Source organism: Carcharodon carcharias, chromosome 4 (genome assembly GCF_017639515.1).
Source record: "Carcharodon carcharias isolate sCarCar2 chromosome 4, sCarCar2.pri, whole genome shotgun sequence".
Taxonomy (NCBI): domain Eukaryota; kingdom Metazoa; phylum Chordata; class Chondrichthyes; order Lamniformes; family Lamnidae; genus Carcharodon; species Carcharodon carcharias.
In genome coordinates, this window is record NC_054470.1 from 34457123 (window position 1) to 34484459 (window position 27337).

Sequence of the window (27337 nt, forward strand, 5' to 3'; positions counted from 1 at the left end):
ACTTAATCTCATCATTTGCATTGGGTTGTTATTTGCCCTAACGTATAGATTGTTTTAGCATACTTGGCTGGAATGAGTAAAGGGATCAGGCTCAGAATGAAAATCGACTTCCGAAAGAAGATGGGCATGGTGGTGAAGATGCAAGTTCAGGTTGGATACCCAAATTGCCAAAGACGCCAGCACGAACCGGCTACCTGGAGACAAAAACAGAACAGCTATTCACTGAATGGCAGCCCCGACAGAAAAGAAAAGTGAAGGAGAAACTTCTGCACCGGTTTCAGAATACATGTGCAAGGGATGCGTTTGTCAGTGGCCTCCCTTCAGTTTAAGAAGCCACAGTTGGCTAAAGCACCTAGTGCAGCACAATTACATGCTCTATAATGAGTCATTGCTGCTTTTTGATTTTTTTTTTAGTATTTGTTGCTCAGTTTCTCAACCTGCAGACAATGTTGGTTTACTTTGTCTACTGATGTTTGAGACAATTTTTATGTTCAATCAATGTTTGAGAAGCGCTACTAGTTTTACCTAGTTCATATAGAGGGCAAACGACATTAATCACACTAATATGTGTCAGCTACACATTTTATGGTAGCACTCTCACCACTGAATCTGAAGGCTGTGGATTCAAGTCCCACTCCAAAATCTAAGCTGACACTCCCATATAGCACCAGAGTGCTGCACTGTAAGAGACACATCACTAAGGGATCGCTGAACTGTCAGAGATTACTCCACAGCAGACTGTATCACATTCCACATAAACTGTTGAGTGTGTCATTCAAGAGGACCAATCAGAAATTTGTTCTAATCCAAATTTGCTTCCAAATAAATTAGACTGCAAAACATTAAATGATAAAATTTTAAAGTTCCGATTTTTAACATACTTGATGAGGAAGGGGCAGATTGGGTCTTACACATGAATTACCTTATTTTACAGTGGGCTAGTTGGGTTCTAAAATGGTAAAAGAAGCAGAGACACTTATTTTCATATGCAGACATTACCATAGAACAAGATCCTATCTTCAACTGATATTCACTTCTACTTTGGATCAGGTGCAGAAGCCAGGTCAATTTTCTCTTTCCCAACTGAGGAGATTAAGACCATTTATACTAGATCAGTTAACTCAGCATACACTGGGAATCAAATGTGTGACTTTTTTCAGTCTGGATGGCTCAGCCACTCATTGCCTGAACCACCGGTCCTGGAAAAATTAGTATTAACTTTGCAGCCTTGCAATCAGTTACCCAGTGCATAAAATATGTCACAGATATATTCCAATAGCTTACAGGTGCATGAGATGTTCTTCAGTTTATAATAATCAGGAGCTCAGCAAACAATTCAGAATTTCAAAGAATCATGATTTATTAGCTACTCAAAAAAACAGCAAGAGATTAGGTCACACTTGTGCTTCTAGAATGCTTCTATGTATTTGTTGCCTTTGCAGATCAAAGGAACAGGAAGAGCTTCTTTGTGCTGTCTCCCTGTTAGGATGGGGTGTAATTTACATTTATGTTCATCCATTAACACCTTAGGTTCTCTTCTCACAGCTCCTTTATATAGCTTCCACTGTAGGTCCTTTAAGTCAATGAAGGGTTCATAATGTATTGTCCCTGAAAGTGAATATAAACACATTAATTGAGAGAACACTGGGAATTTCCTCTGCTGTTCTCCTGATTGGGCACACTAATTTCAGTGTCAGATCAGTGGAAAGCTTACACTCAATCTATTTAACCTTCTGTCAATCTTCTGCTGAAGCTGTCACAGCTAATTAGCAGAACCCTCCCCCACACATGAGGGAATTTATTCATTAAATAAATATACTGGCCTGGAAGTTCCTGAAAGATTTTGGTGTAACTATAGCTTCAGAATGAAGTTATGATGTTTTCCTTTCCCCTCCCACCCCATCCTCAACTAATTTGGCCCATTTGATATAAATCAAGTTTATATCAAGATCTCACTATGGCTGAATTTCATTGATCATTGGGATTGTATCGCTGCTCCTTCACTGTCGCTGGGTCAAAATACTGAAACTCTCTTCCCAACAGCACTGTGGATATACCAAGAAAGCGGCTCACCAATACCTTTTCAAGGACAATTAAGGATGGGCAACAAATGCTGGCCCAGCCAGTGACGCCTAAATCCAGAACAAATTAAAGAAAATTTGCATCAGTTGCATGATATATTCACTGATACCCTCTGCTGCTCATTTATATAATGCAGCCACCATACAAAAATGCAGAGTTTCTGCATTTACGTCAGCATTGCACTGGCATAAATTTAGCCCCCCCAAATTTATGTGAAAGAAACAATGTCACCTGATATCAGTGTGCATTTCAATTTTTAGGTCTGTAACCTTTTTAAAAAAGGAAAAATGCTTTTGTGGTAATTATTGATACCTCCTTGATCATAAAGAATTTTAAATAAAATAATTAATTGAATAAAAACTGTAATGCCTGCCCTAGAGATTCAAATACTTCATCAAGTTCCTTACAATGACCCATCAACTTAACTTAGCATTCAACCTGAATACATAAAATGCAAGATCCATAGCATTCTCCATAAAGCTGTATTTGTGCAAATGTTGTAACTTCTCAAGAGGTGTGCTCATGAAGTTTCTTGAAATTTTCTAGAATTACTGTTCTTACAATCGCTTGCTTCTTCGCTATCATGAGAACTTCTGAGTTACAGATCGATGCATTGGGTGGAAGAGATTTTGAAAATATATTTAATTTAGTAAGTACTGGTCCAGTGCAGCAATAAAATTATAAGGATGGTTGAGTGAAACTTTGTGTTCCAGTTATAACTACTAATTAACTCTGATTTCCACAGGTTCATATTTGGGTTCCAGAATTGGATGCACTTATCGAGCAGCAACATTGATGACAGCAAAGATTAAATTATTAGCAAGTTTGATTATTTAAATAAGTATGCAATAAAGTAAAAAATATAGCATATTGGTGTATAGTTTTATCTATTTTATTGGAATTAATTAAGCAAAGCCAAGGTTTATCCACTTAGAATACAGAAACTGGAAAACATCAAATTCACATATTTTATGATGGTTTTTACCCCAGCATAGACAAATGAACAATAGGAAATGTGGGTTTAAGTTCCTGACAATAAGATCTGTACTATAACAAGCACAGGTTTTGGCTCAAGTGCGATCCAGGGGATTCAGAACTTCTGTTTAAAGCAAACCTTCCTTCCACTACCCACCACCCCAATTTTTAAAGAATATACTCATTTGTAGTGCCTTTTCTATGAAAATTATTGACTTTGAATTATTAATTTGATTTTTATTTTACAAGTCTTTATCTTTCCACTTCTCTTGTTACATCTCCTTGAGACTCAAAACTTAAGCATTCCCAATAGAGCTACTTAAGCAGGCAACAGAATATAACACATCAATCATGTATATAAGAGCATCCAGTTGTGGGATTCCATAAGCAAATAAAAATAAAATAAAAACTTTAATTTTTCATTAATAACATGTCTCTGCTCATATGGCAAAGAGGGGACATGTTTCATTACATTGTTATTTTTTTCATATGTCTTCATCTCCCTGAGGAAGCTCTGTGCCTTAGGGAGATTATGAAGCTTGCACTCACATGCATGTGTGAAGGCGCGTGCACCTGCTCGCCCTCACACCCCTACCTTGCCCGCACAGGCAGTGCTGAGCGCTGCTGCTCAAATTGGCCTGCCAGCATGAAATTGCCTTCTGGTCCTGACCACGGGCAGCAGTCAGCTTTCCAACTGTCCCCGCTGAGTCCGCCCGACATGAGTGAAATTTTGCTCACAGTCTTTGTTTTCCATCTGATTTCGGTACCACCACAATAGGCGAACTCCAATTACTGCAACTAGACTCAGTGATGACATTTCAAAGCATGAATTCAATTTCTTTCCGTATTTTTGATAATGTTGCTGGATTTAATCTATGAGGATGTTGCCTTGTTGAAGATGAAACTTCTACACCCACATTATGTGTAGCTAAATTTGTCCTCCCCAGCTTATTCCCACAAATAGCTTTGTGGGACTGCAATAGCTTCTCCAAGAGTAGAATCTTCTGTTTGGTGAGCGGGGGCAGGGCCCGCTCACCGACATGTAAAATGATGCAGGGTGGCGTCCCCCACCAACCTGTCAATGGCCTATTAAGGCTATTAGAAAACTAATTGAAACCATTAATGGACTTGCCTGTCCAACCTTTGGCAGGGAAGAGGACCAAAAGGAGGCATTAGTGATGTTAGATAAGGAGAAGGCGGTAGGAATGAAGGATTCTGAAATTGATTTTGCTCTAATCAAATTAGATAAAGAGGGTGTGCTTAAAAATTTAAATGAAATATTGAGTTACCTTCCAGACAAGTGTCAAAGTGATTTGGGCCAACATTTTCCCCCTGTCGGGGGGAACTTGCGGGAGCGGCTGCAGGTGGGTGGGTTCCCGGTCGGCACCCCCAGTTGGGGGCGTGCTGCCATTTTACTTGGGTGTAGCCAAGCACTGGCAGCAATTGGCTCCGTGCCTGCCCAAGCCCACTCCTGCTCAGCCTGCCTGCTATAGGAAAAATTCTCCCCATTGTATTTCTTTTGGTATACCATATCTTGTAAAAATATTTCAGTCAACTCTTCCACAATTCTCTTTGTTATAATATTTCTCAAAGGTACCATTCAGGAAACCTTGTAGACATATCTATTATTGTCAGCAAGTGCTGATTTCCATTTTTAGTCTTAGGGAGGTGTCCAACACAATCAATTGTGACTCTAGTAAATGGTTCTTCAAATGCTTGAATTGGTAATATAGTTGCTGGCTGAATCACTGCTTGGTTTCCCTATCACCTGACATGTGTGACATGTTCTACAGAATTTGCCTACATCTCTATGCAATCCAGGTCAATAAAAAAGCTTTTGCATTTTTGCCTGTGTCTTTCTAATTCCATTGGGATTTCATGAGCTATTCTCAGTATCTCATTTCTATATCCAAATGGTATAACAATCTGATGCACTTCCATCCATCTTTCATCTGCTGAAACCTGATGTGGTCATCACTTTCTCATTTACACATTACCCTTAAGGTAATAACATTCTGGAAATCACTCTGCCTTTATTTCTGAGTAAGCTGCCTGATATGACTGTTTTATTTATGGATCCTTTTGCTGTAACTCTAGCAACTGCTTTGAGCTAAACACTTCAGCCACATTCTTTCCCATTCTTTCTTCCTGAACGATCTTATCAAAAAAAGCATCAGATAATTGAACTTCAATAATTTTTCCCTCCCTTGTAACTTCCTCTTCTTCCTGTTTCAACCTGTGAGCTTGTGATCTTGTTATCACACAATCTGCAAACAATCCCAAGCTCTTTCTGCAACATTTTCTGCAACTACCATAGGCATCATCCACATCTGTGACCCAGTTATATCATTGCCTAAAATAAATTGAACTCCTGCAATGGGCAATTTTTCCACCACTCCAACAGTCACTTTGCCTGTTTGCCACTCACTCTTTAAATTTACCTTCCACAAAGGAATAGGTTTAGCACCTCCATGAACCCCACTTATTATCACCTGTTCCTGCAATATTCCCTCTGACCAACAAATATTACTATCCCATTAATACACTAAGGATTGATTAGCCCCTGGGTCTCTTAAAATTTTAACATCTTTACCTACTCCACCCTGTACACATGGAAAGACTTTCCCTTCACACACAAAACCTTCAAACATTTCTGTAGCCTGTTTCTCAGAACTCTTTTGGGTAATTTGTGAACACATTCCTACTTCTTTACTTATCACTGATTCTTCCTGCTTTACCAGTACTCAAACCACCGGTTTTTCCTGTGCCTGAATCTCAGAACCCACAGTACATTTACTTCCAGAACTTTTCTGCATTACAATAATTGCAGCAGATTGTTCCCGTAATTTCCAACACGTTGACTGCATGTGCCCCACTTTATTACATTGTCACTTCTACTCTCAGCACCTTTCTTTTTAGTCTGAGAAAAAACTTCTTGGGAATTTCCACCTGCTCCTTCACTTTCATGATGATTGACCTTTTCACCTTTCCACTTTCTATCCTTCCCTAATTTAAAAGGGGGATGGAAAAATGTTTAAACCTATGAACTAACTCATAATCATCAGCTATATCTGCTGCTTCCCTTACCATTTTAACTCTCTGATAGTTCTCACTGGTGAAGGAATAGAATCTTTAAATTCTTCCAAAAGAATTACTTCTCTAAGAGCTGCATATATTGCCTCTACCTTGAATGCCCATATCCATTGGTCAAAATTACTTTGCTTTACTCTCTCAAACTCAAAAAAGTTTGATCCAGCTGTTTCCTTACATTCCTAAATTTCTGCCTGCATGCCTCAGGAATCAATTCATCTGCACTCAAAATAACCTTTTTTAAAGCATTATAATTCACCAACACTTCTGACAGTGAAGCATAAAAACATAGAAAATAGGAGCAGGAGTAGGCCATTTGGCCCTTCGAGCCTGCTCCACCATTCATTACGATCATGGCTGATCATCCAACTCAATAGCCTGCTCCCACTTTCTCCCCATACCCTTTGATCCATTTCGCCCCAAGAGCTATATCTAACTTCTTCTTGAAAATATACAAAGTTTTGGCCTCAACAACTTTCTATGGTAGCGAATTCCACAGGCTCACCACTCTCTGGGTGAAGAAATTTCTCCTCATCCCCGTCCTAAATGGTCTATCCCGTATCCTCAGACTGTGAACCCTGGTTCTGAACTCCCCCACCATCAGGAACATACTTCCTGCATCTACCTTGTCTAGTTCTGTTAGAATTTTATAGGTTTCTATGAGATACCCCCCTCATCCTTCAGCAAATATAATCCTAACTGACTCAATCTCTCCTCATATGTTAGTCCCGTCATCCCAGGGATCAGTCTGGTAAACCTTCGCTGCACTCCCTTTATAGCAAGAACATCCTTCCTCAGATAAGGTGACCAAAACTGCACACGATATTCCAGGTGTGGTCTCACCAAGGCCCTGTATAATTGCAACAAGACATCCCTGTTCCTGTACTTGAGTCCTCTCGCCATGAAGGGCAACAAACCATTTGCCTTCCTTACCGCCTGCTGCACCTGCATGCTTACCTTCAGCGACTGGTGTATGAGGACATCCAGGTTTGTTGCACATTCCCCACTTTCAATTTATAGCCATTCAGATAATAACCTGCCTTCCTGTTTTTGCTATCAAAGTCGATAATGTCACATTTATCCACATTATACTACATCTGCTATGCATTTGCCCATTCACTCAGCTTGTCCAAATCACACTGAAGCATCTCTGCATCCTCCTCACAGCTCACCCTCCCACCCAGGTTTGTGTCATCTGCAAATTTGGAGATATTACATTTAGTTCCCTCATCTAAATCATTAATATATATTTTGAATAGCTGGGGTCCCAGCATAAATCTCATGAGCTCTACCCACTAACCTAGGCTGTAAAAACAAAGTCCAATTTTCCTGTGGCCATTTCATCCATTTAACTACCTTCTCAAAAGAAATAAAAAAAAAAGCCTCTACATCTCCTTCTTCAAATTTCAGATGGGCTTGCACAAATTTAAACATTTCCCCATTGGGTTTTAGGTTGAAAGTTTTTTCATCATCACAACCTCCCTCAGCATCTGAGGTCTCTTTTTTAGGTCCAGTTTTTTAAGTTGGTACTCCCTGGGGAGAATATGGGGGGGTTGTGCAGGGGTGGGCGTGGACCTGATCGGCGACCCCGATTGGGTCTGCACCGCCATTATGCCAATTAAGGCCCACCTGGCGTGACGTGCGCCTGGAAGCACTGAGCGCTCCTGTGCGGGCTGGGCGGGGGGTTCCCTGAGTCGGGGCCTGCATGTGTGCGAAAGAGCGCAGAAATCTCCCTGAAGCACAGAGGTTAGTTTAAGTTTTAAAAATCTAAGTAAAGAAAAGAAAAAAATTAAGACATGTCCCGCCCCATGTGACAGTGTCACATGAGCTGGGACGTGTCAATGAAAATTATAAAAATTTTTACTCAATTTTTAAACACTTCATGAAACCTCATCCCACCCATGGACGAGGTTCCGTGAAAAATGCGAAGGCCGCCTGGGCTCTTCGCCTGCCCGCCAACCTTAAGGTTGGACAGGCAGTTCAGTTTATTAGTTTAATTAGTTTTTAAATGGCCTTAATAGACCTTTGACAGTTCGGTGGACACACAGCCAACTCAGCTGTGTGCCTGCCGAACTGAAAATCTAAATGACGCGTGGTGACATCGGGATGCACGCCCAACGTCACCGTGCATCGTTTTATGCCCCGCCCCCACTCGCCGAGCAGAAAATTCTGGTCTCTGTTTCTTTCCTTCACCCTCTCCTCCATTGCTAACTTTTCCCTCTGGAGATCAAGTTTTCACTTTTCATTTCTCTTTGAAATACTCTTTCTTTTCCCCTTTCTTTCCCCGTTTTTTTCTCTGCCTTTTCTTTTTCTGCTACCTTTAGTTCAAGTTTTTTCATTTCCATTGCTTGTTCAAATTCAAGCTTCTTCATTTGTAACTGAAGACTCACTGCCTCCAACTGTGACTCATTAGCGTCAGGTATCATTTTCAACTTCGAGTGCAGTGCTATCACTTCAACTATGTCTGCTTTCTTCACCCCTACTGGTAACCTCAACTGCAACTTATCCACAAACTAGCTACGGATACAGCCGTTTTTGCATTCTCACCACTTTAAAAATCCCTCACACCAACACCTGAATTCAAAGTGCTTCTCGTACTCATAACATTAAGATTCACCAAGTCCAAATCAATCAAGGAATTTCAAATACCCCAGACGAGCTCCCAATTTGTTATGACATGGCAGATGATGTGTACTGGGTAGATCAAATCCACGAGGAAAAGTTGATTGCGCTATCACAACAGTTTCGCAATTTGTATTTATTTTGAGAGGCGTACCCTGAACTCAGAAATAATAAGTCCACCATGACCTTAAATTTTTTTAAAAAACTAAATTAAAATATTTATTAACAAAGAGAAGATTTCAAGCACATACCCAGGACTACAAATTATTATTATAAGAACTCCCAAAATTCCAGTTACACCCCCTTTAAGGCAACGATCCAAAAATAGATTATAGATTATAAACAGATCCAGCAAATTAACATAATACCCTGGACAGTGGAATTCAAAATGGCTCTCTCCAGCTTCGGTTTCTGTAGACAGCAGGCTTGTGCACAAATATTGAAGGCTTCACACACTTCTGCTAGATCTTACAATACCTTCCCCCAACACATAGCTTCATTCTCCTTTATATATGTTTTTCTCCTTTTTGATTTGTGGATTCCATTGTTTCCATATGTCTTTGGAATTTTACCTTATAATGTAAAGCTTTCATGTTGTCACTATATATTGTCAGCAACCCTCAAGAAAAATAAACACGTTCCGTAGCTTGCTTGTCTGACTATTTGTAAACAATCTAAAATCCCTTTGAAATACAAATCCCCCTTCATCTATCTAAAAATGCAAATTCCTGTCATGCCTTATGCGCTAAGACCCCAACCATGTTTACTACTTAGCATTTCAAAGACACTTTTACACCTTACTCCTTTTGATAACTTCAATTTGCAGTCTGCTTGCTACAAAATGTAATTAAACCACACATACAGACAGAAAAACAGAACCCTCCCCCAATAAACCTACTTTAAAATAAACCAGAAAAATATTATGAAAATTATTACACTTTTGTAACATAATGCAAGTTTTATTGCTCCTTGAGAATCTATTCTGATAGTGATGAAGATTTACACTGTATAACAGTTAACGCTGTATATAAAAAAAATTACTTACATGTGACTGTTTACTCTAAATATTTTTCAACATTTACATGCTTATCTATCTCTCTGCAAAGACCCAAAATAATGATCACAATTGCTGCACTAAACTGTATTGCAAAGTAGAGCACATATCGTCAAATGTAATAGTACATGATGCAAAAAAAACTTCCTCACTGTTTTCTGCTCCCCTCATTCTTCCATCATTTATGTCTTTCCTTTCCTCTATTTCATCTATTTATCACACTTTCCCTTTAATTTTTCTCTTTCTAGAATTATTATTTTCTATTTTATGTTACAATCTCAGTTTTCCTGTTTCTCAGTTGGATATGTCAGCATCAATAAGAGTTTCAGTAAAGGGTATAAGTAGTACTAAAATTGATGTGAAACTTAATGGTGAAATCAACACAAAATAAAAAGTTAGAAATGAATGGTCAGGGCACTAGCACGGTCAAAATAAAACTACTTTGAATCTGCATCAGATGTTCCTATAATTAGAGTAGAAGCAAGAGCAGCATCTAGGATTATCAATTAGATTTGTATGTCAGGGCAGAAGCTGGAGGCTGAGGACAGACTTGGACAATCGTGAGGATATGGCAAGGAGATGGAGCAGAGCCAAGCTGGGAGCTTACAGGAGCAAATTAAAAATACAAAACAGAAAGAATATGTTGACAAGGTAAGATGAAGTAGGCTGGAAAAAGGCTCATGTAGAGCATAAACACTAACATGGGCCAGTAGAAAAGGACAAAGATCTGGAGCAGGCAGAGGTGCCACAAGAAATTCCCTTGAGCTCCAAGGACACAAGGGACAAAAGTCATCTGGGAGAATGTTCTAGTACTTTAGGTTTCCACTACACCACATTGCCTTGGAATTTCTGTGGGTTCCCAAAATTGGTAGTACTATTATGCTTCTACAATAAGTGCAGACCTAGCATTGGCATGCTACTAAGGTGAGGAAGTGAGGACTTAGCCAATCCTCCAACTTTACTTTTCCATTCATGCTCTTGGATTGTGCTGAAAGAGATGGTGATGTGGTTTGTACCAGTTTCTAGGCATCATTAATAGGGGCATAGAGTACAAAAGCAGGGAGGTTATGATGAATTTATTAAGTCACTGGTTAGACCTCAGCTGGAGTATTGTGTACAGTTCTGGGTGCCACCCTACAGGAAGGATGCGAACGCATTGGAGACAGTGCAGAAGAGGTTTACAAGAATAGTTCCATGGATGAGAGACTTGAGTTATGAGCAAAGATTGGAACAATTGGGACTGTTTTCCTTAGAGAGGAGAAGGCTAAGAGGAGACTTGATAGAAGTTTTCAAAATCATGAGGGGTCTGGACAGAGTAGATGCTTGTAAATGGATCGAGAACCAGAGGGCATAACTTCAGGGTATTTTGCACACGAAGTATATGTGAGGTGAGAAAAAGCCTTTTCACACAGTGAGTAGTTAGGGTTTGGGATGCACTGCCTGCAAGTGTGGTGGAGGCAGGTTCAACTGAGGCACTCAAGAGGGCATTGGATGATTATTTAAATAGAAACAATGTGCAGGGTTACGGGGAAAAGGCAGGAGCTTGGCACTAAGTTAAAATGCTCAGAGAGCCGGTACAGACACGATGGGCCGAATAGTCTCCTTCTATACCATAACAATTCTGTGATTCTGAGAGTTACATGTGTGGACTGGAAACAGGTGCTTCTGAGGCACTCTCAAGAAGGAGGTTTGCTAAAGATAAGTTATTTCCTTTGTTTGTAACTTCGTCTTTGGGCTGAAGATGTTTCTGCTCTAATGTTCGTGTTCAGAAGCCCAGGAGACCTGTTAAATTTGCTGGTGTACCCAACTATTTGCTCTCAAGAAGTGGACCTCTGCTAGCACTCAGGCTGTGCAAATGATCAGTGTCAGGACATCTTCACCCACTCCTTCCTCAGCAGGCACAGGGCACCTCTACTACAACATGTTTGTCTGATGCATGATTATGGGGAGGGAGGGACCAAGGGAGACAGAGGAAAATCAGTCCTATGTTTTATAGCAATAGCTTACCTGCTAATACTGACTGTTGAATTCGGCGACGAATTAGAATTGACTTCATGTTTGGACATGGGCTTCCGACTTGACGTGTCTTTTCAGCACCTGGTCTTTGCTTTCTACTTTTTTCTGGTTGAAATGGTATTAAGTGAGATTGGTGAAAGTATTCTCCATCAAATATATTCAAATATTTCTTCTTTGGTGAAATAATGCCTCGGTCAAATAGATGATCTAATTTAGGTTTTTGGGGCCAATTACATACAAGCTTTGGTTTTCTATTAACTTGCAGTTTTGTGTCTATGTTCCAATTTAGAGGTTTTGCATCCAACTTGCATTCAAAAATGCTTTGTTGAGGCCATTTTGTAAATGTAAATCTTTTGGATGAGCCAGAACTAATATTGCTACGTTCTGGCGATTTTGCAGTTTTTATATGCTGATTCTCATTGGTAGCTGACAGCTCCATATTGGGTAATTGGAGCCTGTGTGCTTCTGCTATTTTCTTCACATGCTTCTGTTCATTGTGAGACTTCATCCATTCCTTGCTTAAGCTTTCAATGGCAAGTAATAATTCTGATACCTAAGGAAAAAAAGACAGCAGGATTGCCATTAACTAAAATCTTGATAGCTATGTAATTTTCTTTTTGAGATTGCAAATCTCTCATACTAGCTGTGGAATTCTGCCATCTTGTTAGGTCACCTGGCAACTAGCCCATGTACAACTTATAAGAAATTTCATCCTAATGCCTAGCCATCTGGGAGACATGCACTTGGGTGGGATAATCTTCATAGGGCAAAATTTTTACCTCGGCAGGTGTGCGCACGCCCAACCCGCTTGATCGTAAAATACCGTGCATTGACATCGGGCAAGTGTCTCAACGCCAACACGCAGTCGGGCGATATTTCAGTTCGCGGGTGTGCTGCCAACTCTAGCGCGTGCCCATCAACAATTAAAAGGCCTATTAAGGCCATTAACGATGTAATTAAAATAAATTTTTCACTGCCCATCCAACCTTCCAGTTGACAGGTGGGTGAACAGGCCAAGCAATTTTTGCACTTTCTAGGAAACCTCATGCATGGGTTGGATGAGATTTCCTAGTGCAAATAAAAATAAAATAAAAATTTTTAACTGTAATTAATAACATGTCCCCGCTCATGTGACAGGGTCACTCAAGGTGAAATATTTTATAGCATTTTTTATTTCTTTTAATTTAAAAAAAAACTTCATCTCCCTGAGGCAGCTCTGTGCCTCAGGGAGACTCTCAAGCGTGCACTCGCGCACATGCGCAAAGTTTACACTCACCACACTCGCCCTCCTCCCCCACCACCCCAGAGGCCATGCTGAGCGCTGCCACTTGTGTTTCACACTGGGTGGGCCTCGATCACAGGCGGCAGTCAGCTTCTTGACCACCCCCACCCATCCCCACCAAGCCTGCCTGACAAGGACAAAATTCTGCCAGTAGAAACACAGAAACTGATAGCATTGAAGGAGGCTATTCAGTCCATCTTGCCTGCACTGGCTATTTGAAAGAGTGCTTGCATAATCCCACATTCCCACTTTTTGTCCAAAACCCTGTAAAATCCAATTCCTCAAGTGCCTATAGAATCATGGACTGGTTACAGCACAGGAGGAGTCCATTTGGCCTGTTGTGTATCTGCTGGTCCTCTGAAGGAGCAATTTACCTAGAGCCACTCTCCTGCCTTTTCCCCATATCCTTGCAAATTTTCCATTTCAGATAATGATTCAATTCCCTTTTGAAAGCCTCAGCTGACTCTGACTGCACCACACTCTCAGGCAGTGCATTCCAGGTCCTAACACTTGCTGAATGAAAAGGTTTGTCCTCTTGTCAGCATTGCTTCTTTTGTCAATTACCTTAAATCTGTGACCTCTGGTTCTCGATTTTTCCATCAATGGGAACAGTTTTTTCTTATCTACTCTGTCCTGGCCTCTCATGATTTTGAATACCTCTATCAAGTCTCCTCTCAACCGTCTCTTCTTCAAGGAGAATAGCCCCAGTTTTTCCAATTTTTCTACATAACTGAAGTCCCTAATCCCTGGAATCATTCTCATGAATCTTTTCTGCACCTTCTCTAATGCTTTCACATCCTTCCCAAAAAGTGCGGTGCTCAGAACTAGACGCAATACTCCAGTTGATGCCAAACCTATGTTTCATACAGGTTTAACATAACTTCCATGCTTTTGTATTCTATGCCTGTATTGACAAAGCCCAGAATGTTGTTTGCTTTATTAACTGCTCTCTCAACCTGTCCTGCCACCTTCAATGATTTATGCACCCCCAGGTTCCTTTGCTTCTGTACCTCCTTTAGAATTGTACCCTTTATTTTATATTGTCTCTCTGCATTCTTCCTACCAAAATTATTTACTTCACACTTCTCCACATTAAATTTTGTCTGTCACTTGTCTGCCCATTCTACCAACCTGTCGATGTCCTTTTGAAGTTCTACATTGTCCTCCTTATGGTTTACTACACTTCCAAGTTTCATATCATCCATAAATCTTGCCCTATACACAGAGATCTAGGTCATTAATATATGTCAGGAAGAGCAGAGGTTCTAACACCGATCCCTGGGAAAATCCGCTATAAACTTTCCTCCAGTTCAAAAAACCATTGTTCACCAGTACTCTTGTTTCCTGTCACTCAGCCAATTTTGTATCCACATTGCTACTGCCTCTTTTATTCCATGGTTCTAACTTTGCTCAAGTCTGCTGTGTGACATGTTATGAAAGTCAAACTTACCTTAACGTTGAGATTGAAGGTCAGGAACTTCAACTCCCAATAGGCCTTGGAGCTGTTGCACATGCACAGACTGGGAATAGGCTGCGCATGTGCAAATTGACATTATTACATTCTTTGGGCCAAGTGCGCCTGTGCCAGAAGAAAAAAGACACGAAAACCCAGACTGGGAGCAGAGCACCATAGAGGAGTAATGTCTCAGACACAGGACAGGGAGAGGAGACAGGGAGAGATCCTAAAAGAAGAGACCCAGAGAGGGGGCAGGGACAAGAAAAGGTCACAGTTCAGTTAAAAAAAAGGAGCAGAGAAGCAGGTTCCAAATAGGAAAAGGGATGTGTGGAGCAGACTTTAAGTGAAGAGGGCTCAGAAGAAGCCCCGAAGATCCAAGAAGGCAGCCAAAGTTTGGTAACTCTATGCTGCGAGTCACTGGAACAAAGGTACCTCTTTGGAGCAGTAGTGTTTTGCTTGGTGCGGCCAAAGATCTGAAGTTAAGCTTGTGAGTAGGTGCTTGAGTACATAATTGAGAATCCAGAGAAACGGAATCACAGGAGATGAGATTGAAACCCTGTCAGGTGGACCATTGTTGAGTTGGAGTGAATTTTGGAGAGAATACCAAGGTTAGATCTTCGAAGGTGAAGACTGGAATCCCTTGTGAGAGAGACAGAGTTTCAGTGAGATTGGTTGACTCACAGTGTCACTGACATCTGGGTGTTGAGAAATCCATGGACTGTTTTGATTGCATCTGTTATTTATTCTGTAGTGTGTTGTATTCGACTACAGTTGGCCTGTTAATTCACATGTACTTCATACTTAGGCTGTATGTTAAGATAGATGTAAATTGCTTGATCCTTTTGACCTTGTATAGTAAAGTTTATTTTTGTTTGTTCAAAACCCATGGAATCTTGTGGTTTTATTCATTGAGCAGGTGTCTTAAATCTTAAGCTTTGCTTACTTTAAATAAAATGTTATTGGTCCCTAACCAGATATTAACAACAACTTGGGGGTCTGACCATAACAGACATCTTACCAAATGCTTTTTGGAAGTCCATGTAACTGTATTAACAGCATTACTTAGGAACACAAGAGCAGGTGTAGGCCATTTGGCCTCTCAAGCTGCTCTGCTATTTAACTAGAGCATTGCTGATCTTCTTCCTCAACGTCATCTTCCTGCAAGCATTACTCTCATGCATCCTCTCTGTTACCTAATCAAAAAACTCAAGGGGTTGAATTTTCCACAGGGGCAGGCAGGAGCAACTGCGAACCCAATCGGCGCCCCCCCAATCAGGTCCGCGCCGCCATTTTACGCGGGTTGGCCAATTAAGGCCCGCACAGTGTGACGCTTGCCCGGAAGTGCTGAGCGCTCTCAGTGCGGGTGGGGAGGTGACTTCCCTGAGTCCGGGCCTGTGCTCTTTCACATATGTGCATGAAAGAGCGCAGAAATCTCCCTGAGGAGATTGACATTTGAAAATTTAAATAAAGAAAAAAAACTTTTAAAACATGTCCCCTCATGTGACAGTGGCACATAAGCTGGGACATGTCAATGAATTTTTAAAATAATTTTTATTGAATTTTAAAACACTTCATGAAACCTCATCCCGCCCATGGAAGAGGTTTCATGAAAAATGTGAAGGCCGCCTGGACTCTTCGCCTGCCCGCCAACCTTAAGGTTGGATGGGCAGCTCATTTAACTGTTTAAATTAGTTTTTAACAGGTCTTAATAGGCCTTTGACAATTCAGCGGGCTCGCAGCTGACTTGGCTGTGCGCTTGCCGAACTGAAAAGCTAAATGATGCACAATGACATTGGGATGTCCGCCCGATGTCACCGTGCATCATTTTACGCGTCAGCGAGCGGGCTCCGCCCCCACCCGCCAGAAGTTCTTCCCAAGAAAATTAGTTCAATACAATTTGCCCACAACAAATCCATGCTGGCTTTCCTTAATTAACCTGCATTTGCCCAAGTGATTATTAATTTTGTCCCAAGTTATCATTTTAATAACTTCTTCACCACCCCAGTTAAATTGACTGGCCTATGGTTACTGGCTTATTTTTGCACCCTTTTTTGAATGAGAGTGTAACATTTGTACTTCTCCAGTTCTCTGATATCATCCTTGAATCTAAGAAATATTGGAAAATTATAGCCAGCACCTCCACAATTTCCACTCTTACTTCCCTCAGTATCCTTGGATGTATCTCATCTTGTCCTGGTTCCTTATCAACTTTAAGCACAGACAGCCTATCCAATACCTCCTCCTTATCAATTTTAAACCCTTCAAGTGTCTGAACTACCTCCTCTTTCATCCTTACCTGGGTAGCATGCAAACTATTCATTTGGTGCCTCAGTCATGTTCCCTGTTTCTATGGATAAATTCCCATTTTGGGTCCTAATTGCCTCCACTCCTCCAAATACCATCCTTCTACTATTTAAATCCCTATAAGTGATTTTTGGATTCCCTTTTATGTTAACTCCCAGTCCTTTCTCACAATCTCTCTTTGCTTATCATTCTTGCTTTTCGAATTCCCCTCTGAGCCTTCTATATTTAGCCTGGTTCTCAATCCTACTATCCACCTGACTTCTGTTATAAGCACACATTTTCTGCTTCATCTTAATCTCTATATCTTTTGTCATCCAGGGAGCACTGGATTGGTCTGCCCTACATCTTCCCTTCATGGGAATATACTTTAACTATACCTGAACTTTCTCTCCTTTAAAGGCAACTCATTGTTGAGTTACAGTTTTGGCTGCTATTCTTTGATTCCAATTTATCGAGGCCAGATGCATCCTTACATCATTGAAGTTGGCTTTCCCCCAGTTCATTATTCTTATTCTGGATTGCACCCGTTCCTTTTCCATAGCCAATCTAAATCTTATGGTATAATAATCGCTGTCCCCTAAATGTTCTCCTATTGGCACTTGATCCACTTGGCCCACATCATTTCCAAGAACCAGGTCCAGCAATGCCTCCCTTCTCATTGGGCTGGAAATAATGTATATGGATACCAAGGTATCATCTACACCTCATCTGCTCATCTACACCTTCAAAGTTGTGCTCGTTATGGTATACTGTCTTTCCATTATGGTCCTCAAATTGAAATCCATCTGTCATGCTTCTGCTCATTTCATCACCCTGTCTAAGTCATCCTGAAGTCTACAACCATCCTCATCATGATCCACTTTGCCAAATTTTATGTCATCTACAAACTTTATAATGTTGTTCTCCACATCCAAGCCTCGGTTAGTTATAAAAACTGCAAAGAGTAATGGATCCAATTAAGGGTTATTATCCTACTTAGCCATCTAGGCTTTAGCTCTGGAATTCACACCTTAAACCCCTTAGCCTTTACCTCTTCCTCTAATGTTTCCTTTGGTTCTATGTCTATTTTTGCCCAATTATTCTCCTGTAAGTTATCTTGGGTACAACTGGTCAATTTAAAGTTCTTCTGTTATGAGTACATGTGTAAATACAGTGCAACATTACAAGATTTTATCTGAAACAAAAACAGAAAATGCTGGAAAAACTCAAAATGTCTGACAGCATCTATGGAGAGAAACACAGAGTTAATGTTTCGAGTCCGTATGACTCTTCTTCAGAACTAAAGAGAAGTAAAAATGTGATGAAATTTATACTGTTTGATGGGGTTGGAGCAGATGAAGATAGATCTGCTCTATTCTGTTAGATGGAATATTTGTTTAATTGATGAGCTTAGTCTATTTTCCTTAAATGCCATGTTATTCTTTACAGTAGGACTGCCTCCTTTTTCCCTCAATTGGGCTTTTCTATGTCATGCAACATCAACAACTGAGAGGTAAATCAGAGGGTGTCATCAATACGTTTTTTTGTGACCTCTGTAGATGTATGGGTATTGATATTTCTAAACTTGTGTAACCTTGGAACATATTGTGCACTCAACTTTGATGACAAATGCCCTTAATATTGCCTTAAATGGTTCCTTAAAATAGTCATACTGAGGCTTACAGGCTTAGAGATGGCCTGTTCAGGGGACATAAAGGTGTTGGCCTGAATTTTGAAGTCAGCAACAAAATAAGGGTGCTCATCTTTCTCTTGAGGTCAAAGAACTAGTGTCCTCTGTGGCAGATCACTATGTCCCCTTTCCCCAATGCAGTTTAAATGTAGTACCATATCTAGGGGATGTATTGGTGTGTAGCAGCAGTGCTGTCAGCAAGAGGTGGGTAACCAATCAAATTGAAGTACTCACATACAGCAAACCAAGAAGTTAAAATCTTTCAATTTAAATTTTCAGATAGTAAAATAAGTGTATGACTTAAGATAGAAGCTAAAATAAAGATAAACAGAGTTTTTAAAGAAGAATTTTGTGTTTTTAAAGCTATGTGAAATTCATCATTGTAGAGAAACTTGACATTCCGCAAATATAAAATTAGATTTGCAGGGCCAATAACGGTGCTTAGCAGTAATTATGAAGTTAGTACATTGTTAAAAACCTAGTTACACCTCATTCAACTAGGTGTAACTTTTTCAGTTTTTTTTACAGAGGTTAACAGCGTTTGAGTGGAATTTCTCATCAATTTATGATTGTAAGAGAGATAGCAGTCTGTGAGAACCTTTATGGTGCATCATACGGAGGAGTGTTGACTCACTGACAGCAACCTCTGCGTTTACGCATTATTTTGCACATGCCCAAGCTCCCATAGTTGCTGTCAGTTTCAGTAGAGTAATGACAGTGAGCGCTGATGTCTTCGCCGTCATTAGCCCAGGCAAATCAGAACCCTTTGTGCAGAATTTCAATTAAGCATATGAAAACAAGCAGAGTGGGGTGCCTGCTAGTCACATGGTCAATGAACACATGACATTGGTGCTGGAACTTCATTATGTGGTGTTTATATCTGTGTCCCATTTTCACAGCAGCACTACCATTTGAATTGAACTAGCAGTGCTGCAACATCAGGAATAGCTTTCAGTAAGTTAAGTACACAAACAACAGAAAAACATTTCCATTCTGTTGGGTCTCAAGTCAAAGACTCTAGGAGTTGTAGAGGTGAATTACATCTTACATTGATGGAAGTTTGGCAGAAACACTGTTTACACAAGCTTTTATAGAAGTTAGGGCAGAAGAAGCTTGGAAGAAATTCACCACTGACATCTTCTGTGGTTTGCCAAAACATTCACTTCAACGACTGAATTGTACTGCTGTATATTTGACTAGCCCTTTAAAAGGGTTTTTCAGTTTGATAAATTAAATTTTTAATTTACTTCCATTTTATTTTTCACTATTCCCCTCCTGACCTAAAATTGCTGATGACTTGTTGAGGAATAGTGCCAGTGCTGCCGGTCACCCTTTGGTACTGCTTATGTGGCTGCTCATTACCTGTGAGCTTTGACAAAAAGTGTTGGTAGCTGCAGACATTTTGGTGTCCTCAAGCAGTTCACTGGAGGAAAAGCTTTGAAGTTTTGGATACTGTATCATCAGGTAATTTATTGAAGGTGCCGTGACAGGAAGACAACCGGAGGGTGGTTAGTGGTGGCTAGGATTGGGAAGGGCCATTAGCAGTAGAGGAGGGTAACATGGTCGGCAGCAGCCCATATGTTTTACCTATGGAGCTGGAAGGAGGCTCCACATTAAGATAAATATAATTTAAAGACAGGCTGTTGACTGTGACCTGCAGCAGTCCCTTTAAATTAGAACATAAGAAACAGGAGTAGGAGTAGGACATACAACCCCTTGGCCTGCTCCATCAATGTGATTATGACTAATTTGATCTTGGCCTCATCTACACTGTCCTGCCTGTTCCCCAGAACCCGTGACTCCCCTATGTTTCAAAAATTTGTCTATCTTAGCCTTTAATATATTCAATGACTCAAGCAGCTTCCATTGTTCCCTGCAGCAGAGAATTCCAAATATTTATGACCCATTGAGAGAAGAATTCCTTCTTCACCTTCTTCTTAAATAGGCCACCCCTTATTCTGAAAGTATTAAACCGAACATGGACCTGGTTTGTATTTAGGGCAATCCAATATTACACTGGGGGCCTGAAGCAGTCAGCGGGTCTCTTATTTGGATATGTAAATAGACAAACAGCTCTTTCATGCATGGACCCACGATGCCTATGTTTTGACTGCAGCAAAACAATGGGCAGCATTCTAAGTTGTAATGAACAGGTGCTTCCTGCCTGAAATGTTAGAGACTTAGGCATCTCTTTAGTGCATGGAAATGAGGTGCGGGACCAAATTTCATGACCACAGTTCCTCACCCAAGTGGATGGGTTCAGGGCTCCACCCATTTGTTATTCAACAAGAAGGTATATAGCGCAATGGTGGTTGACTTGCCATCAATGTAGCATTTACTTACATTTACTGCCGTAGTGATGCTCATTTAGAAAGTTGTCCAAAGACCCATCTCCTTGGGTAATATTGACTCTTTACAACACTACAACTGAAGCAGGGCTGCTGTTAGGAGTGGTGCTGTAAGATAATGGTGACATGAGTGTATCAGTGTACTGTGTCACATGTTTTTCAGTACATTGGGTATAGTAACTCTTGCTGTCTAGCAGGGGTCAATGTGATGTTCTTGGAGGATCTGACCAATGAGCCCAAAGCGCAAGTAATTGGGTGCGTGGCTTCCTGATGACGTTCCTGATCGAGCATGTAGCACCTGAAAAGTTCTCTGCAATGAAAATTGTTTCTTGTTGAAACCTGTCTGGTCCATCAGATCATTACATTTTGCGATGGGGGTAAAACAGCTCTGACGCTGCAAAAAAGAAAAGGCTACTTGCCAGTCATGCCGCTCTTCAGCAGAATCGATCCTTAGGAAAGGACTATGGAAGACTGAAGCCAGTATACAGAGCACCTTGGTTTTTATTTTGTAGCAAATGAAATTACAATAGAGGAAAAGCAGAAAGCCATTCTTTTGCATGTATGTGGTAGCAGACATACAATCTCATCCGCAGTCTGTAGGGCCCGAGCATAACCAATTCTAAGTCCTTTAATGAATTAATGGACCTCATGAAAACACTTTTCTGGCCGAAGCCATCCATAGTAGTGCATCGGTTTAAGTTTAATTCCAGAGTTAGGGCCCTGGAAGAGTCCATTGCAACCTATGTAGCAAAGTTGAAGTAGTTGACAGAACACTGTGACTTCGGGGATACACTCAATGATATGCTTTGGGATTAGGAGTTCACAACAACGCCATTCAGTGCCGTTTACTCACAGAGGTCGACATGGATTTGAAGCACGTCCTGGGAATATCCCTCGCCATGGAAAGCACTGCAAGAGTTTCGCAGGCTTTGCAACACATACAACATGGCGCTATTCTTCATGTGGGGCAGGAACCTACCGCTGGGAATGGCGTGAAAACCAGAGACACTGCATCGAACGAGAGGCAATGTCCACTGTTAGAAACACGAAAAGGTCGAATAGAAATACTTCAGCAGCAACTCCGGGATTAATTTGTTATAGATGTGAGGGTGACCATGGAACAGACACCTGCAGATTCTATGACGCAGAACTAGTAAGTAGGGGGGAGGGTTCAATTGAAGGGAAGTTTAAAAAATCAAAAGGAAATGAGCAAGCAGAGGTGCAGGATAGTGAAGAGGCAAATGTTAATCAAAGTGTGACAGGAAAGGGAAGAAAATATAAGCAGAAGAGTGCAGCAGAAATTAGAACCAGAATGAGCAATAATGGTAAAAAGCTTAAGGCTCTTTACCTGAACGCACCCAGCAATTGTAACAAAATAGATGAGTTGATGGCACAAATAGAAATAAATGAATATGACTTAATAGCTATTACAGAGATCTGGTTGCAGGGTGACCAAGGTTGGGAACTCAATATTCAAGGGTATTCGATGTTCCGGAAAAATAGGCAAAAAGAAAAAAGAGGTGGGTTAGCTTTGTTAATAAAGGAAGGTATCAGTGTGGTGGTGAGTAGTGATATAAGTGCAATAGATCATGATGTGGAATCAGTTTGAGTGGAAATAAGGAATAGCAAGTCACAGGTGGGAGTCGTCTTTAGGTCCAGAAGAGTTGCCTCACTGTAGGACAAAGTATAAATCAGGACATAATGGTGGTGTGTAAGAAGGGCACTACAATTGTCACGGATGATTTGACTGGACAAATAAGATTGGCAGGGGTAACATGGAAGCCGAATTTGTAGACTGCATCAGGGATTGTTTCTTAGAGCAAAATGTTGCAGAACCTATTTGGGAACAAGCTATTTTAGATCTAGTGATAAAAACAAAAAAACTGCGGATGCTGGAAATCCAAAACAAAAACAGAATTACCTGGAAAAACTCAGCAGGTCTGGCGAGGACCAGACCTGCTGAGTTTTTCCAGGTAATTCTGTTTTTATTTTAGATCTAGTAATGTGTAACGAGGTGGGATTACTAAAATATATCATAGTTAAGAATCCTCTAGAGGGTAGCAATCACAACATGGTAGAATTTCAAATTCAGTTTGAGGGCAAGCAACTCGGTCTCAAACCTGTGTCCTCAACTTAAATAAGGGCAATTATAGAGGTAATTGAGGTAGATGAAGAAAGGGTTGTCTAAAGTGGGCTGGGAAAATAGACTAAAGGGAAGGTCAATGCATGAGCAGTGGCAGACATTTAAGCAGATATTTCATTATGCTCAGCAAAAATTTATCCTGGTCAAAAAGAAGGACTCAATGAGAAGGATGAGCCACTCGTGGTTAACAAAGGTGGCCAAGGAGAGTATCCAATCAAAAACTAAGGCATACAAAGTGGCGAAAACTAATGGTAGGCCAGCAGATTGGGAATTTTTTTAGGAGCTAGCAGCAGATGACTAAAAAGCTAATAAAGAGGGAGAAAATTGTTTATGAAAGTAAATTGTCAAAAAATATAAAAACAAACAGCAAGAGTTTCTATGGGTATACAAAAAGAGAGTGGCTAAAGTGAGCGTGGGACCCTTAGAGGCTGCAGCTGGAGAATTGATAATGAGGAACAGGGAAACGGCAGATAATTTAAACAAGTATTTTGCATCGGTCTTCACAGTGGAGGACACAATAAACATCCCCAAGATATCAGATAAGCAAGGAGCTAATGGGAGGAAAGATCTCTACCACGAGGGACAAAGTATTTGACAAACTAATGGAACTAAAGGCAGACAAGTTGCCAGGATCTGATGGCCTGCATCCAAGGGTTTTAAAGGAAATGGCTGCAGAGATAGTGGAGGCATTGTCGAAATATTCCAGAACTCACTGGATTCCGGGAGAGTCCCAGTGGATTGAAAAACCGTTAATGTGACGTCCCTGTCCAAGAAGGGAGGGAGACAAAATGCAGGAAACTACGGGCCAGTCAGCCTAACATCTGTGGTTGGGAAAATGCTAGAGTCCATTATTAAAGAAGAAATAGGACATTTAGAAAAACTTAATGCAATCAAACAGAATGAACATGGTTTTGTGAAAGGGAAATCATTTTTGACAAATTTGCTAGAGTTCTTTGAGGATATAACAAGCTGCTTTGATAAAGGGGAATTGGTAGACATAATGTATTTGGATTTCCAGAAGGCATTTAATAAGATGCCATATAAAAGATTATTGCACAAGATAGGAGCTCACTGTGTTGGGGGTAATGTGTTAGCATGGATTGAGGATTGGTTAGCACACAGAAAACAGAGAGTTGGGATTGATGGGTCTTTTTCAGGTTGGAAAGACGTAGCTAGTAGAGTGCCACAAGGATCAGTCCTAGGGCCTCAGTTATTTACTATCTATATTAATGGCTGGTGGAGCAGGCTCAAAGGGCCGATGGTCTACTCCTGCTACTAGTTTCTATGACTTGGAGGAGGGGACAGAGTGTAAGATATCCAAATTTGCTGATGATACAAAAATAGGTGGGAGGGCGAGTTCTGATGAGGACATAAGGAATCTGCAAGGAGATGTGGATAGATTGAGTGAGTGGGCTAAAAATTTGACAGATGGGGTTTAATGTAGGAAATTGTGAGGTCATGCACTTTTGTAGGAAGAATCAAAAGGCAGACTATTATTTAAATGGAGAGAGACTCCAAAAAAGTGCAGCACAGGGGCATCTGGGTGTAGTTGTGCATGAAACACAAAAAGTTAGTTTGCAGGTACAGCAAGTAACTTAAGAAGGCAAATGGAATTTTGGCTTGTATTGCTAGGGAGGTTGGAGTTTAAAAATAGAGAAGTCTTGTTACAACTGTACAGGGCATAGGTGAGGCTGCACCTGGAGTACTGTATACAGTTTTGGTTCCTGTATTTAAGAAAGGATATACTGACATTGGAGGCAGTTCAAAAGAAATTCACTAGGCTGATTCCTGGGATGAAGGGGTTGACTTAAAAGAACGGCTAAACAGGCTAGGCCTTTATTCATTAGAATTTAGAAGAATGAGGGGTGATCTTATTAAGATTCTGAGTGGGCTTAACAGGGTAGATGTTGAGAAGGTGTTTCCACTAGTGGGGGAATCTCGAACTAGGGGACATAGTTATGGAATAAGGGGACATTCATTTAAAACTGAGATGCGAAGGAATTTCTTCACTCAGAGGGTAGTGAATGTCTGGAATTCTCTACCCCAGAGAGTTGTGGAGGCTAGATCACTGAAAGTATTTAAAGAGGAGGTAAATAGATTTTTGAAATATCGGGGAGTTGAGGGCTATGAGGAGCTTGCACAAAAGAGGAGTTGAGGCTTGGGATAGATCAGCCATGATCTTATTGAATGGTGGGGCAGGTTTATGGGGCCGAATGGCCTACTCCTGCTCCTATTTCTTGTGAATGACATTACTGCCATAAGGAAGGTCACGTAGTAAGGTAATGCAGGGTGAAGTCGAAACAGCTCGTGAAGCAGCAAATCAACATGATTGAATTGAACATTACAGCAGAATGTGAAGCTGCCAATACTGACATCTATTCCCTGTATAATGTCACCGTTATAAAAACTGAACCTATCACTACCACAATCTAAGTTAATGGGAAGTCACTAATAATGGAAGGAGATACAGGAGCTTCAACCACAGTGATGGGAGAGCATATATTTAAATACCTAAATGAAGGTACCCAGCCACTGAACCTGGAGAAGACAACTGCTAAATTGAAGACATACACTGGAGAACCTACAGGTAAAGGGCATCGCCACAGTACCAGTGTCTTATATGCAATGGACAGCTCAGCTTTCAGTGATAATAGTGACAGGAGAAGGGCCTAGTCTTCTGGGCCGGGACTGATTACAGAAAATCAAGCTTGACTGGCCTGAAATATTTCACCTGAAAACAGGTAGAGTTCCTGAACTGCAAAGGAAATATGACATAAATTGGGATGAATTAAAGAAGTTAAAAAGCTTGCAAGCAAAAATATATGAGAATCCTCAGGTGACACCACATTTCTTTAAGGCCAGGCCTATGCCTTATGAATTGAAGGAGAAGGTGGATGCAGATCTGTGCCGGTTAGAAATGCTGGGCATCATCCAACCTGTCCAATCCTCAGAATGGGCAGCACACGTAATTCCAGTGGTTAAGCCTGACCAAACCATATGCATTTGTGAGGTCTATAATTGGACCGTAAACAAGGCAGCCAAACTAGATAACTACCCCATTCCAAGGACTTATATGCAAAGCTAGTTGGAGACAAATCCTATACAAAACTGTATATGAGCCATGCTTAACAACAACTGGAGCTGGACAGTACGTATAGAGGATACATGACTATCAACACACACAAGGGTCTTTATCAGTATGCTCGCCTAATCCTTGGCGTATCATCTTCATGTGCAATCTTCCAAAGGATAATAAAGAGTCTTTTGCAAGGACTTCACTGACTGGTAGTTTACCCAGATGATGTTCTGATCACAGGGTCAACTGAAACTGAACACTTGGCCAACCTGGAGGAGGTGCTAAGAAGGTTCGTGGAAGCCGGTGTATGATTAAAGAATGGAAAAATGCACATTTCAAGTGCCAGAAGTTACTCACCTGGGTCACAGGGTGGGCACCATGGGTTTGCATCTGGTAGAAGAGAAAGTTAGGGCAATAAAAGATGCGCCCTCACCGTCCATTGTAACCGAATTTAAGTCTTTCCTGGGTATGGTCAACTACTATAGCCACCTCTTCCCAAACTTATCAACTGTGTGAATACCATTGCACTTGTTGTTAAAAAAGAATCACAACAGAAGGAAGCCTTTGTGGAATAAAGAAACTATTGCATTCCTTGTGTTTATTGGTATACTCTGACCCATCGAAAGAATTGGTATTAACTTGTGATGCTTCTCTTTATCGTTTAGGAGCTGTGTTATCACATAGAATGGAAGATGGATCAGAAAGGCCAATTGGCTATGTCTCCAGAGCCCTCTTCATAGCCGAGAAGGGTTATTCCCAGTTAAAAAGGGAAGATTTATCGGTGGTATTCGGAGTGAAGATATTCCACCAGTATTTGCATGGATGACATTTCACCATTGTGTCGGACCATAAACCATTAATGGGTTTATTCAGTGAGGATAAGGCCACTCTGCCAATAGCATCAGCAAGATTACAACATCAGACTTTGATGTACATCCTGTCTTACATATTGCAAATGTAGACACGCTCAGTCGTCTCCCGTTACCAGATAGCATTGTACATGCTCCAGTGCCACAAGAAGTTGTGCGAGTACTGAATTTCTTGGATTCTTCAATGGTGTGTGCGAAGCAAATTAGAAACTGGACGAACAGAGATCCAATTTTTTTGAGCCTCGGAGACCTTATTTTGGAAGGGTGGTCAAATTCACCCGCACCTGAAGAGATGAGACCATTCCATGCCCGAAAGTTAAGTCATCAAGATGGACTTTTGTTGCGGGGATC

At 40.8% G+C, this 27337-nt stretch overlaps 1 protein-coding gene across 3 annotated transcripts in view; it reads right to left on the minus strand.

The window, feature by feature from the left end:
* Positions 1–1342: 1342 nt before the first annotated feature.
* The window catches only part of LOC121277499 (iron-sulfur cluster assembly 1 homolog, mitochondrial-like), a 71511-nt gene continuing 45516 nt past the window's right edge, over positions 1343–27337 (minus strand). For 2 of the 3 annotated variants that reach the window (XM_041187056.1, XM_041187057.1), the window contains 2 exons: positions 11831–12392; positions 1343–1608 (listed from right to left, as the gene is read on the minus strand). In XM_041187056.1, the coding sequence (XP_041042990.1) occupies positions 1409–1608; positions 11831–12392 (762 nt within the window). In that variant the 3' untranslated portion in view covers positions 1343–1408. Of the gene's footprint in view, positions 1609–11830; positions 12393–20893; positions 21004–27337 lie in introns of those variants that run through there. The other variant, XM_041187055.1, reaches the window with a different exon arrangement.